The sequence below is a fragment of the Vanessa atalanta genome, chromosome 30 (genome assembly GCF_905147765.1).
Source record: "Vanessa atalanta chromosome 30, ilVanAtal1.2, whole genome shotgun sequence".
NCBI classification, from domain to species: Eukaryota; Metazoa; Arthropoda; class Insecta; order Lepidoptera; family Nymphalidae; genus Vanessa; species Vanessa atalanta.
The window spans coordinates 197,005-213,989 of NC_061900.1; the positions used below are offsets into that span (position 1 = coordinate 197,005).

Genomic DNA, 16,985 nt, shown 5'->3' on the forward strand with positions numbered 1-16,985 from the left:
AATTCGTTCTAACATACGGACATAACTTCTGACGTTTATATATATATATTTATTTATTCTTTTCTAAATCTATATTATAACGTACGTACCATCGTTTTGGACCGAAATTTCTGGAAATATTACAACTATTTTGATTCAATTTTAACTTTCATGCAAAGATTTTGATATTAATTCTAATAGACTTTGAAGAGAAGAAGAACTATAATAAATGAAGTATTATCTTCATGATATTGCAATTTATTTTATGCCTTAATCTTTAAATATGTCGCAGACGCTATTGCTTTATCTGACACTCAAAATAATGATGAGATTTCATCGTTAATCGTTGGAGCGGCGGCGTTACGTTATCATCGATCGTAGTTTGACAGCCAGAGCGGCCATTCGTTTATTACGTCAGACGCTTTTTACAACTTTTTGACCCCCAGTACATTCTAAATAAGAAAAACTAAAAATAGTACAAATCATATTTGTATTCTGTAGATGTGTGTCACTAAACTCCTCGTAAATGGCTGGACTGGCATGGATGATTTTTTTCCGTGTGTCTGTATCTTTAATGGTATATGTCTCTAACCATCTACGGTCGAAAGTAACTCTTCTTTGCTTTGCTCTTTCAAGGCCAAATCTTGTAGCTTGAACTCCAAGGAAATTTTTGCCTAACAATTTACGACCGACCCCCTAAAATATATATATATAAAGAAGAAATAGAGGCATTAACGTATCAATACCACCGTAGCAGAAATTCAGCGAATGCGCCAATGTGAGTAAAGTCAGGTTATTTAATATAACCTAAAATCCGCCGGTCCTGAGATATTGGCAAAAATTAATATTGTAATTCTAGCCTTAGTATTAAGTTGTTAATCAACAAATTAAAAACTACTACCTTCGGTGCTACGGCTTACGTTCCGCGTCTTCGGCTTCTTAAAAAACATTCTACGCGGAAGACAGAAAAGGCCATATTCAGTCAGAGACAACAAAGTCGGAATCTAAGTTATCTAGCAAAATTTCCAAAGAAAAAACGTGTCGTTGTAATCAGGGGCCAAATTTTTCTTACCCCTAAATCCTGCCGTGGCGTTATTAGGTAAGTACAGAAATAGCTTTGCAGTTCAATAATAAGTTGCAATATCGTAGAATGTAGTCCATTTAATTACAAATTGTGTACGCTAGTTTATTCTGGGAAAGCTGGACGTTCTTGGCATTTATATTTAAATATAATTTACTAGAATCACGAATGAATTTACGAGAACATGATCACTTTTGTGACGTCATAGTCTTCACTTAAAGCGAGTGAAACTGCGAAGCGCAGCTATATAATAAATAACGTATTTTCACAGGCGTCCATCACATGTGCGTCTCTTTGGCTTAGGATTTAAATTTACATGTTATCGTACGTTTATAAGTCATTTTAAAATTGGAATTATTCCATTATTGTTCCAATATTCTATTTAATACGATTGGCTTTATAGACGTCGATTACGTATTGGGGCAGCGAGGTGGAGTCGACTCCAAACCTTCTCAAAAAAGAGAAACCCAGTTGTGGGACATTTACTGTCTGTTTCTTTACTTAGTTAGCTATTGGTTAGTGATTATACCGCGCGCTCTCACACCCTGTGACGTGTGTTTGCAAAGATAAGTGTAACAGGCCTGTAAAGGTCTGGTTTGCATCGCGATCTGCACTTAAGTAAAAATATTAGATAGATATATTGTTTAAATAAGCAGAAGGTTCCCGTAGTATTATATTTTATATGATCATGTTAGTACTGAAACAATAAACAAAACTTCTGATGGATAGTTTACAAACAAAAAGGGAATAATTACGAAAATATGTTCAAACGAAACTCAAACGAGCCCATTTTTATATCCACGCTTTAAACACCGACGTCTCTTTTTGACATAATCGATTTGACATTCGAAAGAAGCAGACAGCACTGTTTATCTAAACGCCCCTAACACTTAAGTTTAAGTTTATACAATTTGTAATTGAATGTTAATTAAATCGGTTTAATATCTAGATATTTTTAAGTACTTAATAATCAAGCATAAGATTTTTGTTCCCAGCATCCAAAGCACTAAACGACATCTCATCGAGGCGTCTTATTGGTTTTTCTCTTCGCTTTTCTCGCCGTGTTATCCGTCACCTGCGAATATTACACTCATATTAGTGTTACGAATGGGTTAACGGTTATCACGAGCCTGCTGAACGATCTCAGTGACGGCGGACATTTTAGTGGCCCTGGTACCGAGTTATGGTAATTCCTATTTACTTAAACCATTGTTATGGCCCTCTTCAGAAATCAAATCACCGTCAATCTAGAATCAGAAAGTCTATGATCATGTTGATATAACACATCCGCGACACCTCCCGTGCTGTGCTGTGCTAGTGACTCAAAGAAATAGACACAGTGACAAAAATGTGTTTACCATAACCTAACTGTGCACAAGTTTGTATGAAAAACAGACGCTATCCCTTCTCATTAGATCAGTTAAAAATATACGATCAGATGGCTTTACTTGACAGGAAATGTAAAACTTCAGCGGCTACTAATTTCTCGAGGGAAACTTCACGAACGATTTTCCATTACATTAGACTTTTGATTTGAGGCGGTTTGATTTTTGATCCAAAAATCAAACCGCCAAGAAATTCAAAAGGATCGCAGAATCACGTAGCTTCATAAGCCGCAAGGCCAAGACAGAACGGAAATATAATAAGGCATCATTTCATAGAACGCTTTACGCATACGATCTACGTTACAATGAGATGTTAACCCATGACATACCAAAAGATCATGAGATTAACACCTGTCACGTCAATAGTCTAACTACGGCTGAAACTGTCAAGCGCAGCTAGCTAATAAAAGCTAATAAAATAACTTGTGCTGACTGACTGACTCATCTACTCCTCAGGCGCACGAGTTTTTTTTTTTTTATCTCTATAAGCCCCGTGACGTTTGTTAACGTTCGATCAAGCGAGCGTCCGGACTTTAACTAAGGCGTTCACTTTATTTTTATGTATATAAAATCACACAAATCTTTATATTTTTTATTTATCTTGTATATATTCACTACCTGCGACGTACGTATTGACTGGCGACCACAGAATACCAGCGTTGAACTTCATTTTACAATGATTTCAACATAAGCTGAGTGGTTTACCAATTTGGGTATCACAATCTCTGTGTCTTTGTTTTTTGTATGTGTATTTCTATGATCTGTAAAATGTGTATGTCCAAATAAAGATTTTTTGATTTGATTTGATTTGATTTGATATAGGTGTCATACCCTGATCAAATGGGCCACCTGTAATTAAGGTATCACCACTACAAGACAGAATGCGTAGTCAATGACGCGGTAAGAAATATTAACCATTCCGTAAATCGCCAATGCGTGACCAACCATGGGAAAGAGTATTACTGTATTGCGGTAGAATATCTGAGTGGTCTGTACCTACCCAGACAGGCTTGCACAAAGCCTTACCCCCAAGTAAACAATATATGAACACAAATTAAGCATGAACAGTCAGAGATGCTTCGAGTGTAATCGTGTAATATTCGGCTATTCTTCGGTGAATTTCGTTTTATTGTATGTCAAGAATTTTGACCAAAATCGTTGCTATTTTTACTTGATTTATAACTTACAGTCATCGCCATCCGCACCGGAACAGGTGGCGGACTCTGTGATGAACTGGCTGACGAGTCTTGTCTGAAACATCAAACACAAATATAAATAAATACTAAAAATACTTCCACTTACTTATACTTTTGAAAAACAAGCTTTTATTTAAATTTACAAAATACAAAAAAGTAAACCTGTACACTAAAACTTTTACTGTTTACTTATAATATATATAAATAACATTTAACACAATTTATATGATTTTATTGGACCTTTTATTTTATGGGTATTAAATTCACGTCCGAACGGTTCGAGGACTCGATTGAGCATCTGTTTATAAGATCTTACTCCAGGCAGTCTCCTTTAGAAGAAATGAGGCAGAAGCAGTTGAACTGTTGGACTGGACTGGACATTTAGGCTTACCTCCTTATGTTCCTCGGCGGCGGCGGGGGTGGCGTGCCGGATGAGCGAGCGTGTCGGGGTGAAGCGTGGCGAGGCGAGGCGTGGCGGGGGGATGCGGCACGTGGAGATGTGGGCACAGGCTCGGAACGTGGCAGCGCGCGCACGCTCGCCACCACGCGCCCGCTGCACTTGGCGGGGTGTGACTTGGAGTCGGCGACGCTGTCCCGGTCCGTTTTTGATGTGTTTATCGATGTGCTCGATGTCGTTCTGGATTTGTCAAAGGTTTTCGTCGATGATCTGTCGTCTAGGATGGTCGATCGGGTGCCGAGCGTGTCCGTGTCGACGGGGACTGGAAACACGTCGAAGATATTCATTAATTGCCATACATTGCAACGATAGAGCTTCTAAGTGATTTATTTAATTAATCGTTGAGATACATCACATTAACTTGTGTGCACGCAGGGGGGGTGGTGGATATGTTCTGACTATGATGTCGTCCTAACCATTTTCGGTCACGACGTCCAATATCAAGGGAATCCAACTCAACGCAGGACACATTAGTTCACAAGTATATGTACAAAAAACAGGTGCCATCTCTATTCCCTCTCTCTCATAATCCAATGGGACAGAGTTCAGGCGCAGAACCTACAATATTACGTGCTATCCGAGGAACGGGAGTGTAACACTTTCCACCGCCAGACTCATAGCTGTTAGTGAAAATTTTTTGATAGAAAAGCCCAATATCTTGTCGACCGGAGCTTGGGTTTGTACTGAAATCCTCGGAATCAGCGACCTTATATCTAGTCACTAGACCAATGAGGCAGCGACTGGCTTACATAAAACATATTTACGCAGCATAGGATAAATCACAGAATGCTATTGGATTATTCTGTGATTTGTCTAAAGCATTTGATTGTGTAGAACACGAAACACTTCTATGTAAGCACAAATAGATAACTATATAAGTAACTATATCAAATAGATTGGGTGTTCCACAAGGATAAATTTTAGGTTCTTTTCCATTTTTAGTATATATAAATTATTTCTTTGATTTGTGATATTGTGTTGTTTGCTGACGATACTTCACTGATTTTAAAGGTTGATTGAAAAAAAAAAACTAAGTATGACGATGTAAACAGTGCATTACCACAGTATCGTGTATCTGTGATAAATCACTATTCGCTGTTTGAGAATAACTAAATGATAATGACAACATTGTTATTAAAAATGTATGTATGAATTAAAACAATAACAAAGAAGTTAAAATTAATTTATACAAAACAGAGAGAAAGAGAGGGAAATGTCGCCTGGAGTGACGATTCACTTGTAGAGTGAATAAGTCAACAGCAAGAGGAGAATACTGACGGGCGGCGAGAGCGCGGCGAGCGCCCGACTCGCACACGTCGCGCTCCTCCCGCGATCACAAGACGGTGTCCAGCGTGTCCAGCGAGCGCAGCAGCGCGGGGTCACGCGTCATCCACCGCGCCAGCTCGTCCGGCGTCACCACGCCATCCGCGTTTGTGTCCATAAGCTGGAACAGCAGACCCACAAGCTAATCGAACAGTGCGTCTTCGTGGCGTTGGTTTATTTATTCATTATTGGTAATAAATGCTTTTTAATATGAAAACGTCTATAGCCGCGCAATAGGTGTAAAACCGACTCGTAGCCCGTGATGATTTCTTCTCGGTATAATTTTAATATGATCTTGTCAAATTAATCAAAAATACTTCTAAGAGTCTATTTCAATAATTCAATTATAACTATTTAAATGACGACGTGCAAAACAAAAATTGTTGAGTTACCCGATTGTATTTTTATTGTGAGTTGAATGGCACGATTCAAAATACAACTAGCGCCATCTATCGATACAGCAAATATGTTAAAATTATAAAACGAATTTTTAATGTAACAGTACCTCCCTCCTTGGAAAAATTTTGCGAGGATAAACGAGAAAAAGTCGACCTGGCCCTCCAGCTCATAACCTCGAATAACACAAGTAATATTCACTTCAAACGTTCTTTTATCCCAAGTGACCCATGCTGAGTCTAGCTGGCATCATTTTTAGTTATAGAATAACTCAAAAAGTGTATCTAAATTAAATAACTGCTTTCTTCTTCCTCCATTCCCCACAGTTAAAAATATACCAAAGTAATCTAGAACAATAAATGTTCTAGATCACGTTGGTATTACCAGCACCAAGGACTCACATGAAAGATCCTATCCACGTGATCTTCAGCAGCTGCCTTGTGGATGGGAGGAGCCGCAGCCCGACCCAGCAGCTCATAGACCGCTCGCACAACAGCCAGCATCTCACTGCGGGAGATACGGCCATCGCCATCCACGTCATACAAAGCGAACACCCAGGAGAGCTTCTCCTGACGAGAACCGCGTGCGACACGAGAGAGAGTGTCGAGGAACTCCTGAAACGAAGATTATTGTTGTTGAGTTATTGGAACAGAATGACTCTATTAGACTTCTGGGCAAACCCCAATGAGATGTAATTTTCTTTTGTATTTACATTAATCTCTTGCTCGGCGGTGAAAGAAAACTTCACGAGGAAACCTACATGTGCGAAGTTCTGCCACATGCGAATCTACCAACACGAATTGGAGCAGCGTTGTGAAATAATCCCCAATAGGATAGCTTTGGGATATTTAAAGGCTGTCACGTTTAAACTTTTGTTGTTCAAATAATATTCCTTCCTCAAACGGAGGGAATGTCGAGTGTCACAACTTTTTCAAATAATAAGTTCAACCAATTTACATTCGTGAGCCAAATTGTTATTCGTAAACATTGAATATACTAGCGTATTGTTGTGCCAATTTCTGTCTGTGTGTACTGTGTGCTACGATAGCTTCAAATGGTTAACGATGTAAGAAATGAACTCACCTCGAAGTTTAGTTTCCCTGTCTGCTTGTGTTTGACCGTGTTGAACACGAAGTGGGCGTACTGCGTGGCGTCTGGAATCAATCAAACTCTTTGTATTTCTTTAAATACACACACGCACACTTCTTGCTTTCATTGTTAAGACATAACTCTAAATTATGGCAGAGAATTGCAGCGCTCTCAATCTACGCAATATCTTGTACATTAATAACGTAAGCAGATTTTTGTCCTAGTCATTGTGGGTCGCTAGCTGAACATAAAAAATCGACTATGGTCCCATTTTGAAGAGCCTGGAGCGATAGATGTGCTGAAAAATTTAAATGAAATTGGTACTAGGTACTATTTAAATGAGGTAAGTATTTGATTTAAATTTTACTCACTCTTGAAACGGAAACACAACAATACTGAGTACTCTTGTTTAGCATTAGAATATCTGATGAGTGGATGGTACCTAAGACGGGCTTGCAGAAAGTTGTACCACCAAGTAACATTCTTATTTTATTTTGATTTAGTTATAATGGAATAGGCGTTTGTCTTCAATCTGAGCCGAGATGGCCCAGTGGTTAGAACGCGTGCATCTTAACCGATGATTTCGGGTTCAAACCCAGGCAAGCACCACTGAAATTTCTTGTGCTTAATTTGTGTTTATAATTCATCTCGTGCTCAGCGGTGAAGGAAAACATCGTGAGGAAACCTGCATGTGTCTAATTTCAATGAAATTCTGCCACATGTGTATTCCGCCAACCCCCATTGGAGCAGCATGGTGGAATATGCTCCAAACCTTCTCCTCAAAGGGAGAGGAGGCCTTTATCCCAGCAGTGGGACATTTACGGGCTGCTAATGCTAATGCTAATGCTAATGCTTCAATCTCACCTGATGGAAGGTGTAGATGAAGACGAAGGTGGTACACGCCCATCCAAAGGAAACCTGTTCACTCTACTCTTAAAGGCTCCAGAGTTCAACTTATCAGGAAAAATAGACCCAGACAGGTCGTTCCAAATCTAGGTCTAGTTTAACTTATATTATTACCAAATTTATCCTTAAAATTACGATTATAAGACCTCACTTGAATAAAGCGTAATTTGATTTTGTAGTCCATTCCATATTTGTATCGTATTTAAATAAAAAAAATATTGCGACTGTAATCATTATGCTAAACAAAAATAAAAATTCACCCTTGAAGGGGTAAGATCTTCGATATTATGCGAAGATCTCGTCGTTGCTTTATCTAAAATATTATAATAGAATGCAAAGTACAGCCCGCGTAAGCGATGCGGCAGAATTTAAATACTTCAAAAATATATTCTAAAGTCAGCAAAATAAGTTAAGCGAGATATTATTAACACCACAGCTATTTAAATCTTGGCCTATTAAAAAATCTAAAGCGCATATCAAAATAACATTTATAAATAAGGCATATCACTCAATACAAGATATTAAAGATAAAAGAGCCGAGATGGCCCAGTGGTTAGAACGCGTGTATGTTAACCGATAATTTCTGGTTCAAACCCATGCCACCACTGAATTTTCATGTGCTTAATTTGTGTTTATAATTCATCTCGTGCTCAGCGGTGAAGGAAAACATCGTGAGGAAACCTGCATGTGTCTAATTTCAATGAAATTCTGCCACATGTGTATTCCACCAACCCGCATTGGAGCAGCTTGGTGGAATATGCTCCAAAACCTTCTTAAAGGGCGAGGAGGCCTTAGCCCAGCAGTGGGAAATTTATAGGCTGTTAATGTAAAAGCTAAAAAAGCGTGGACTTAATATTTGTTGTTTTCTAGGCAGGATACTGGCATAGTCTTAAATTAAAATGGCGGAAAAGAGAAACTACTGAGCTTCATGCCTGTTCTTCGCGGTAGAATCTACTTTAGGAACCGGTTAATTCAACACTGTAACCATGATCATTCAAAAGTGTTTTTATGAGCCTACTTGAATAAAGTACGTTTTGATTTCGATTTTATGAACAACCAAACTGAGATTAACATTTTAAGCGAAAATAGTTCTTATTAGCAACGGCTAAAGTTTTAATTTTGAAATGAAATTAACATTGCAAACGCTTGGAACAGATGTGTTTTAGTTTATTCGGAAGTTGAAGTTTATTTTAAACTAGTTAACGCGCGAGGTTCGTTGAAAAGGCTTTATTTTAAAACCTTTTTATGATAAAATACTAGCAACCCGCTCCGGCTTCGCACGGGCGCAATGCTGATACTAAATACACTACAGAATGTCTTACAACGTTCACAGTTTTTCAGTCATTAAACAGTACAAACCGCTATGTCCCTGCGCTTTAAATCTGTAATATCTCCGAAAATATTCATTTAAATTACATGATGTAAAGGGCCATATCGATCTATATTAAATGCACAATGTATTTAAGGATATAATAATTGAATGAGGATTAATGCTGTATTGCTTAAAATCGCTTCGAAAATAAGCCATTATTTCTCGATAAAAGTAAAGTACAAAAAATGGTTGTTTTGGGCTATCCCTAAGAGTTAGACATATACCATGGCGGACTTTTGTAAGACCTCGTAAAGGTGTAAAATACTGTAATATATTATTTTTATCTATCTCGTAGGGTTCAGCCAGCGTTTGCAATGTAAGCGAAAAAAAAAATGAGTTTATTTACGACATCATTTCAGAAACCTCTAAAATTATCAGTTTTTCTCTACTATAGTGTGCATGTATTAAACATATAAACCTTCCTCTTGAATCAATCTATCTATTAAAAAAAACCGCATCAAAATCCGTTGTGTAATTTTAATGATCTAAGCATACATAGGTACAGACAGCGGTAAGCTACTTTGTTTTATACTGTGTAATGATATAACTTGAATTGAAATAACTCCCGACTCAATAAGACCTCTGTTATGCATATTTACTTGTTGGTAGGGCTTTGTGCAAGCGTCTGTGTATTTTTGTGTTCCGGTTTGAATTGTGAGCCAGTGTAAATTTAGTGCACCAATCTCTACGGGCAGTTGTGATCTATAACCATCAGGTGGTACACATAACCGTTCGCCTACCAAACATAAAATCGTTTCGAAAATCGGTAATCTTAACTGAGCTGGGTTTATAATGAAGAAAAACATCGTCAGGAAACCTGCACGCGGAATTATCTCCTCGGCCTCTTCCCAAAAGTGTAACACATTTGCAAGTAAGTGTACCAAACATTTGTTTAAATTTACTTGTCCTGCCATTGCAATGGACTATAGACTTATAAATCATAATCATGAATAAGATTTGATTTAATTTAACTTCGGCATTACAGAGTCATTCTTACCTCCCAGAGGAAAGAACTGGGAGAAGATGTTCTTGAAGGCTTCTTCATCCACCACGCCCGTCGGACATTCCTGAAAACAAAAGTATCTTGTACACATTATTGTAATTATTCTTGATGGACTTGGTGGTAGGGTTTTCAGAAACTCCGTCTCCGTCCGTTCATTACATATTCTAATGCTAAATAATAATTTATAAACAAAACCGGCCAAGTGCGAGTCGGACTCGCGCATGAAGGGTTCCTTACCATTGACTAGGTTAACAACAGTAGGTGGACATTTGTTGATATCGAGCAAAAAATGGCGTATTTAGTATGGGAGTCCCACATTTTTCCGAAACTATAAGAACGTGTTCAAATGAGAATATATAAGAATATATTTATAAGAATATGTTGAAACTTGGTACGTAGATTTATTCTGTGAACCGCATTAAGATTTTCACATAAAAATAGAATTAAAAAAATACCTTTTTGAGGTTCTCCATTAATAGAAAAGAAACTCAAAAAAATTTCATCTAACTGTGTATGGATAGATCTTCAAAAATGATATTGATGTTTCTAATATAATTTTTTTCTAAGCTGAATAGTTTTCGTGAGAGACACTTCCAAAGTGCTAAAATGTGTTACAACCAACTCCCCCCTTGAATTTCTTCTTCCGATAAGACTAAAAAAATTATGTGATGTACATTACTAAGCAAACTATCACCGAAAATTGGTTAAATACGTCATAAATAGTAAACCGCAATTTACCTTGCATTCAAACAACTCAAACAAAAAAAAATCATAAACATCCTTATGCACAAACCGTGAACCATTATTTTCTAATAATAAAACTGTACACCGACAACCTACACGTATGTAGGTGCTTATTAGCTTGTTTAGCTATCACAAGCCTATATGGGCTCGCATATAGTTAAATCTAAATCCCATAATTTAGGTACCTAATTATAATATTTACTTAACAATAACTTAATTTAAAAAAATACACTATTATTAAAACATCGATCAAAGTTACAACGAACTACAAGAACTTTTATATTATGTTACTTGCTGCTACGGAACCCTTAATGGGCGAGGCCGACTCGCACTTGGCCGCTTTTATATCATTCACTAGTTTTCGCCGGCGTCGCTTCGCTTGCGTTTCACACAATACCTTTATATTTGTTATTCTGATGTTTAAGCTATATTATTGGAAAGTTTCATTAAAATCAATTCACTAATTTTTGTGTAAAAGAGTAACATACATACAAACATACAAGCTTTCGCCTTTATAATATTAGTAAAGATATAATCTCGTGTGGAGTAATGCCTGTCTGTTTTTTACCTTTGCTACCTTAAGCATATATGCGGAATTTAGCCTTACCCCAAGAAGGATTTATTGATTTTGCGGAGTCGAAACCTTGGCGTCACAGTCTTCTCGTTATGATTCTATCAAAATCACATGAAAATTTTGCGCCCGAAGTCGGGGCGGGTAGCTAGTATTCTGTAATTCAACTGAAATTGTGTTCAAGCACCATTGACAATGGCCGCCTTATTGCCTTCAATAATCTCTTATTGACAAGCTTTATGAAAGGATTTATGAACAAAAAAATATTAAAAATCAATAAAATACTACTTATTCTACTAGACGTTGCCCGCGGCTTTGCTCGCATTAAAATTGAATATATTTACAGATTCAATTAAAATATTACGTGAATTAATACCTCTTTGTATATCACATTGGTATGTATTTCAACCCTTAGGGTTGATTATTCAGAAAAGCTTAAATACGTATTTACTCATTTTTAATCAGTAGCTCAAAAATAAGTTTTTTTCATACAAACTTTCAACCCCTATTTCACCCCTTTAGGGGTAGTATTTATAAAATATCTTCCTAAGTGGAAGTCTACTCAATAAAACAATCCTACTCACCAAATTTCATTAATAGTTACGCCCTTACTTTACTAGTTTACTCTTCACTGTTCAGATATTCTACCGCCAAATAACAGTACTCTCTATATTGTTGTGTTCCGGTTAGAAGGGTGAGTGAGCCAGTGTAATCACAGGCAACATCTTTGTTCCCAAGGTTGGTGGCGCATAGATGATATAAGGAATGCTTAATATTTCTTACAGCGCCTTTATCTATGGGCGGTGGTGACCACTTACCATCAGGTAGCCCATATGCTCGTCCGCCAACCAAAGCCATAAAAAAAATTCTTATATAAGGCCTCAGATCGCGAAGTTTCTGGGTTCAAATAACTCAGCTATCTCAGGACCTAGTTATAAAGAAATGGCTCAATATTAACGACAAATATTGCTCAAAGAAAAAACGAATAAACCTTTTAACTAATCTCAAGTTAAAGGTTAATAAGCTTGGCTGAGTTAAGTTTCTAAGTTGATGTTGTGAGCGGGTGAGACGAGATTATAAGAGCTTAGCGTTAAACTCCGCCTTAACGTATTATTCGCTTATGAAGTGTTTTATTATATTATATATATAAATATGGTATATAAGGGTAAGTCTGAAAAGAGTAACTACTGAATTTCTTCTTTCTAAAAATATCTACGTGCCTGATCTTCATCTCGTTGGCGATGGAGCTAAACATCGAGAGGAAGTCAACATATGTCAGATTATCTGTGTGTGTTTCACCCCTTAGGGTAGTACCCAGAAAAGCATAAATACGTATCCTATTCATTTTTAATCAGAGCCCCAAAAAAAAAAAAAAATTAATAAAAGAATTAAACCGACTTCAAAATTTGATACAACTTGATACCAGCTATTATTTTTTAGGACTTAAGGAAAGAAAGAAAATTCAAAAACGGTTTTGTCTAAGATATGCCTAATTCAGTACACACGCCGACAATTTTTTTGAGGTCGGTGCCAGCACTGCTAGCCAGCAGACGCGTGTTAATATTAGTTATTTATTAAGTACATTTTTTAATTTGTGTTTGATCTGTGCTGTACCACCAATCCGCAAGTTGCATGGCTGGATAAACTCAGCCCAGTCGTGGGACAGTAACAGACTTTTACTTTAAATGTGCTGTTTGTAAATTATGGCGCTATCGTAAGCTTAAAAGTGACTATCTTTAGAATAATTTTGTACCATTTTTTTTTATGGTATAGGTGGCAAATGAGTAGGAGCTTCTGAGGACCTGATGGAAATTGACATACGTCTGCAAAACCAGGGGGTTCGCAAATGAATCTTGAAATAATGTGTACGCTTTTTTCTTGAAGATTCCCAAGTCGTATCGGTTCGAAAACGCTGGCCAAAGTATTAGTATCTCCTCGTAAATATAAAACTAAGTCACCTGCTATTTTCCCCTCTGTACAAAATAAACTCAAAAACTAACGAAAATATTTTCGTACGGTTCTCACTAATGGAGTGATTCACGAAGGTTTAGATATTTAATTCATGAAGGTTTTCTGAAAATTGTCTGAAATATAACGATGACTCTTGAAGATGTCGGAAACATGGCGGCTTGAAACTATACTGGCGTCGCGTAAACAGTTAGATTCAAATGTATTAGGATGTGGATTTCAAACAGCCAGTCCGCCATCTTGGGTAGGCCGCAACATTGGATTTGTAATGACGTGTCTTATCTAGTCATGTATTGTCATCAGAACTCAGAGCGTGTGCAAAGTTTCATCCTAATCGAAGACCGGATAATCAAATTAAGATTCCAAGATTTTCTTATATACATAGTTACAAGTGAAGCTAATATAAACCCAAGAGGTCAAGATCGATCCTGCGATTTATTACATCGCTAAGCCCTTAAACCATTATGATGTTGACATTTATTATTATAAAGTTAATAAAAGTGCTATGAATCTGTTATAGATGCTTTGAACGAATTTAATTTCAAATTGAACGATCGCTGAATCATAACATCGATGCTGTTGGCTGCACTGTCCGAACCGACACTAATAACCAATTAAAAAGCGAATTGTTTTCAAATCAACGCTTTGTACATCATTTCAATTAGTTTTTAATTACTTCTAAAATATCCTTGATAATAATATTTTTCGGTAAAATTAATTCCAGATTATGCCAAAGGAATAAAGCAAATTGGGCCACGTGATGGTAAGTGGTCACCTCCGCCCATAGACCATTACTGACATCATCAATGCGCCACCAATATGGGAACTAAGATGTTATGTCACTTGTGCATGTTGATACACCGACTCACTCACCCTAAAAACCGAAACACAACAATTGTGTGTTTTGCTGTTTGTTAGCGGAAAATGTGACGCGTAGGTTTTATCGACTCAGACGGCAAAAATTCCTACCACCAAGTAATCAAGTTTTGTGTGCAATAATTTATAAAGTGCGATATTTTACACACTAAATAATAAATTTAAAAAAAAAAGTGCTTGACTAGAACCCGTTGGAACTTTGTAAAGATAGATACTAGTTGTAATTTTTTTTTGTATGGTATTTGGTTGGCTAACGAGCGTATGGGCCACCTGATGTTAAGTGGTCACCACCGCCAATAGACAATGACTCTGTTAGAAATATTTACCATTCCTTACATTGCCAATGCGCCACCAACTTTGGGAACTAAGATGTTATGTCCCTTGTGCCCGTAGTTACACTCACCCTTCAAACCGGAACACAATAATACTGAGTACTGTTGTTTGGCGGTAGAATGTTTGATGAGTGGGTGGTACATACCCAGATGGGTTTACACAAAGCCCTACCACCAAATCAATATTTTAATTAATTAAAAGAATTCTATCTTTAACAAATAATAAATTAAGGAATATTTCATATTATTTGTCCTAAGTTTAAATCTCATGTTAAAAATATATTATTAAAAAAAAATATTATCTTACCTGTTTAAATCCTCGATACATCAATTTAATCTCGTGCTGTGTGAAGTGAGACGCTCTGGCGAGGGCCTCGGGTGGCTCGGGACGGTACCGCGACCCCGGACACCAGACATTGGAAACGGTTTCTTCGAAGTCCTCATCTGCAAGACACGAATTATACTTTTACAACAAATCTTACTAACAGACAATTTACATTTGCAGCCTGTAATTTTCCCACTGCTGAGCTAAGGCTTCCTCTCCCTTTGAGGAGAAGGTTTGGAGCACATCCACAACGCTGCTCCAATGCGGGTTGGTGGAATACACATGTGGCAGAATTTCGTTGAAATTAGACACATGCAGGTTTCGTCATGATGTTTTCCATCGCCGCCGAGCCCGAGATGAATTATAAATACAAATTAAGCACATGAAAATTCAGTGGTGCTTGCACCAGATGCACGCGTTCCAACCACTGGGCCATCTCGGCTCAACAGACATTTATCGATATATAAAAACAGCTTCAGTAAATACGAACATAAAATAATTTTCAACAAAGACTACATTTTTTCATTTTCAACAGAAATTACAATGTGTCCTCTTGTTTTTCAAACACAATCCACAAATACAATGTCAAATTCAAAAGTATCCTTATTGACATTAATCCTATATATTAATAGCGTAAGCCGATTTTTGTCCCAGTGATTTTATGGGACGATAGCTTCATATAAAAATCAGTTATGGTCCCATTTCGAAGTCCTCCAGCCGTAGATGTGCAGAAAATTAATAAGAATTCTTGATTGCAATTTACTAAATTGTTACGATTTAACAAAGAACTAATTTTAGAGAGCGGATAAAGTTACTGGCCGGTTAGACAGCAGTACTACATAATTGGCTGTATAAGAAAAAAATGAAAAACGTCAACAAAATTAAAGTAAATTGTTATTGACAAACTTCAATTCTAACTGAATTAAAAAAGTCATTTAAATAAGGTTTTATATATTTTGCGCCAAATGAAGACGAAAGACTTGCAGTTTACAATGAAATGAAATCAAAATAAAACCTGTCATAAGTTTCGAAATTTCTTAAAAATTCTTTGAACAAACGCGAAGTTTATAAAAAACACCTCACAACAAAAATACCTATTGCATTTTTTTATTCTATGATTTAATATAACTATATAGCTGGTAATTTTATAACCCTCTGTTCGGTAAAAGTATCCAATCTGTTAATGAAAATAATTTAATAATAATAAGCTTACAGTAATACATTTCCTCTCGCTTTGCGATCTGTAGGAGTGGTTTCGTGTAAAGGGACGGAAGTGTGTAACAGGAAGCCGGGAAGCGCGCGCTATTTGATTTGATCAATGAGCGCGCGAAGCTCGAAGCTAACCCAACACGTTTTCCGAGAGATAAGACATTAATGTAGCTTATTATTTAATTTTTTTTATGCAAAAATGCATTTTTTTTTTTATAAGCGGACGTAAGTGATGCGACGTATCCAGTGGCGTAGCTATCGTAGGGCCAGGTGGTGCAGTGTACCAGGGCTCCGGAGCTCAGGGGGCCCTCTAACCTAAGCTTTGAATAGAGATGACATATGGATTTAGCCTACTAATGTACGTCTCTATGTATCCTGTATCCTATTTTTATTCCTATCTATAATTTTGAAGCGCAATATAAGTTAAAGAGGGGTTGAGGGTCCGTTTCTTTTTCTATGCACCGGGGCCCTTGTCCACCTAGCTACGCCACTGGTCACGTACCTGATGGTAAGTGGTCACTTTTTTTAAAACCTTTTTATGGTGTGCAATACTGTAGTATTTTGATCTATCTCGTAGGGTTAAGCCAGCGTTTGTAATGTAAGCGCAAAAAACTGTGTTTATTTACGACATCACTTTAAAATTGTACATATAAATCTTCTTGGTGAATCAATCTATCTATTAAAAAAAAACGCATCAATATACGTTGTGTAATTTTAAAGATCTAAGCATACATAGTGACAGACAGCGGTAAGCGACTTTGTTTTATACTGTG

At 37.0% G+C, this 16,985-nt stretch overlaps 1 protein-coding gene across 1 annotated transcript; it reads right to left on the minus strand.

Annotated features, from left to right (window-relative positions):
- Positions 1 to 851: 851 nt before the first annotated feature.
- Positions 852 to 15,117, minus strand: LOC125075239 (Kv channel-interacting protein 4-like). Its single transcript, XM_047686936.1, has 8 exons — positions 14,986 to 15,117; positions 10,182 to 10,251; positions 6,901 to 6,971; positions 6,219 to 6,431; positions 5,377 to 5,542; positions 4,033 to 4,360; positions 3,633 to 3,696; positions 852 to 2,135 (listed from the first exon to the last, which is right to left on the minus strand). Exons 1-5 carry the CDS (start codon positions 15,004 to 15,006, stop codon positions 5,432 to 5,434), a joined length of 486 nt encoding a protein of 161 aa, XP_047542892.1. The 5' UTR covers positions 15,007 to 15,117; the 3' UTR covers positions 852 to 2,135; positions 3,633 to 3,696; positions 4,033 to 4,360; positions 5,377 to 5,431.
- Between the last annotated feature and the right edge of the window lie 1,868 nt (positions 15,118 to 16,985).

Coding starts and splice junctions, on each gene's coding strand:
- LOC125075239 (XM_047686936.1), bottom strand. CDS start 15,006: ATGTATCGAGGATTTAAACAG. Junction 10,252..14,985: donor TGTATCGAGGATTTAAACAG/GTAAGATAATAT, acceptor TTTTGTTTTCAG/GAATGTCCGACGGGCGTGGT. Junction 6,432..6,900: donor CAGGGAAACTAAACTTCGAG/GTGAGTTCATTT, acceptor TCTTCGTTTCAG/GAGTTCCTCGACACTCTCTC.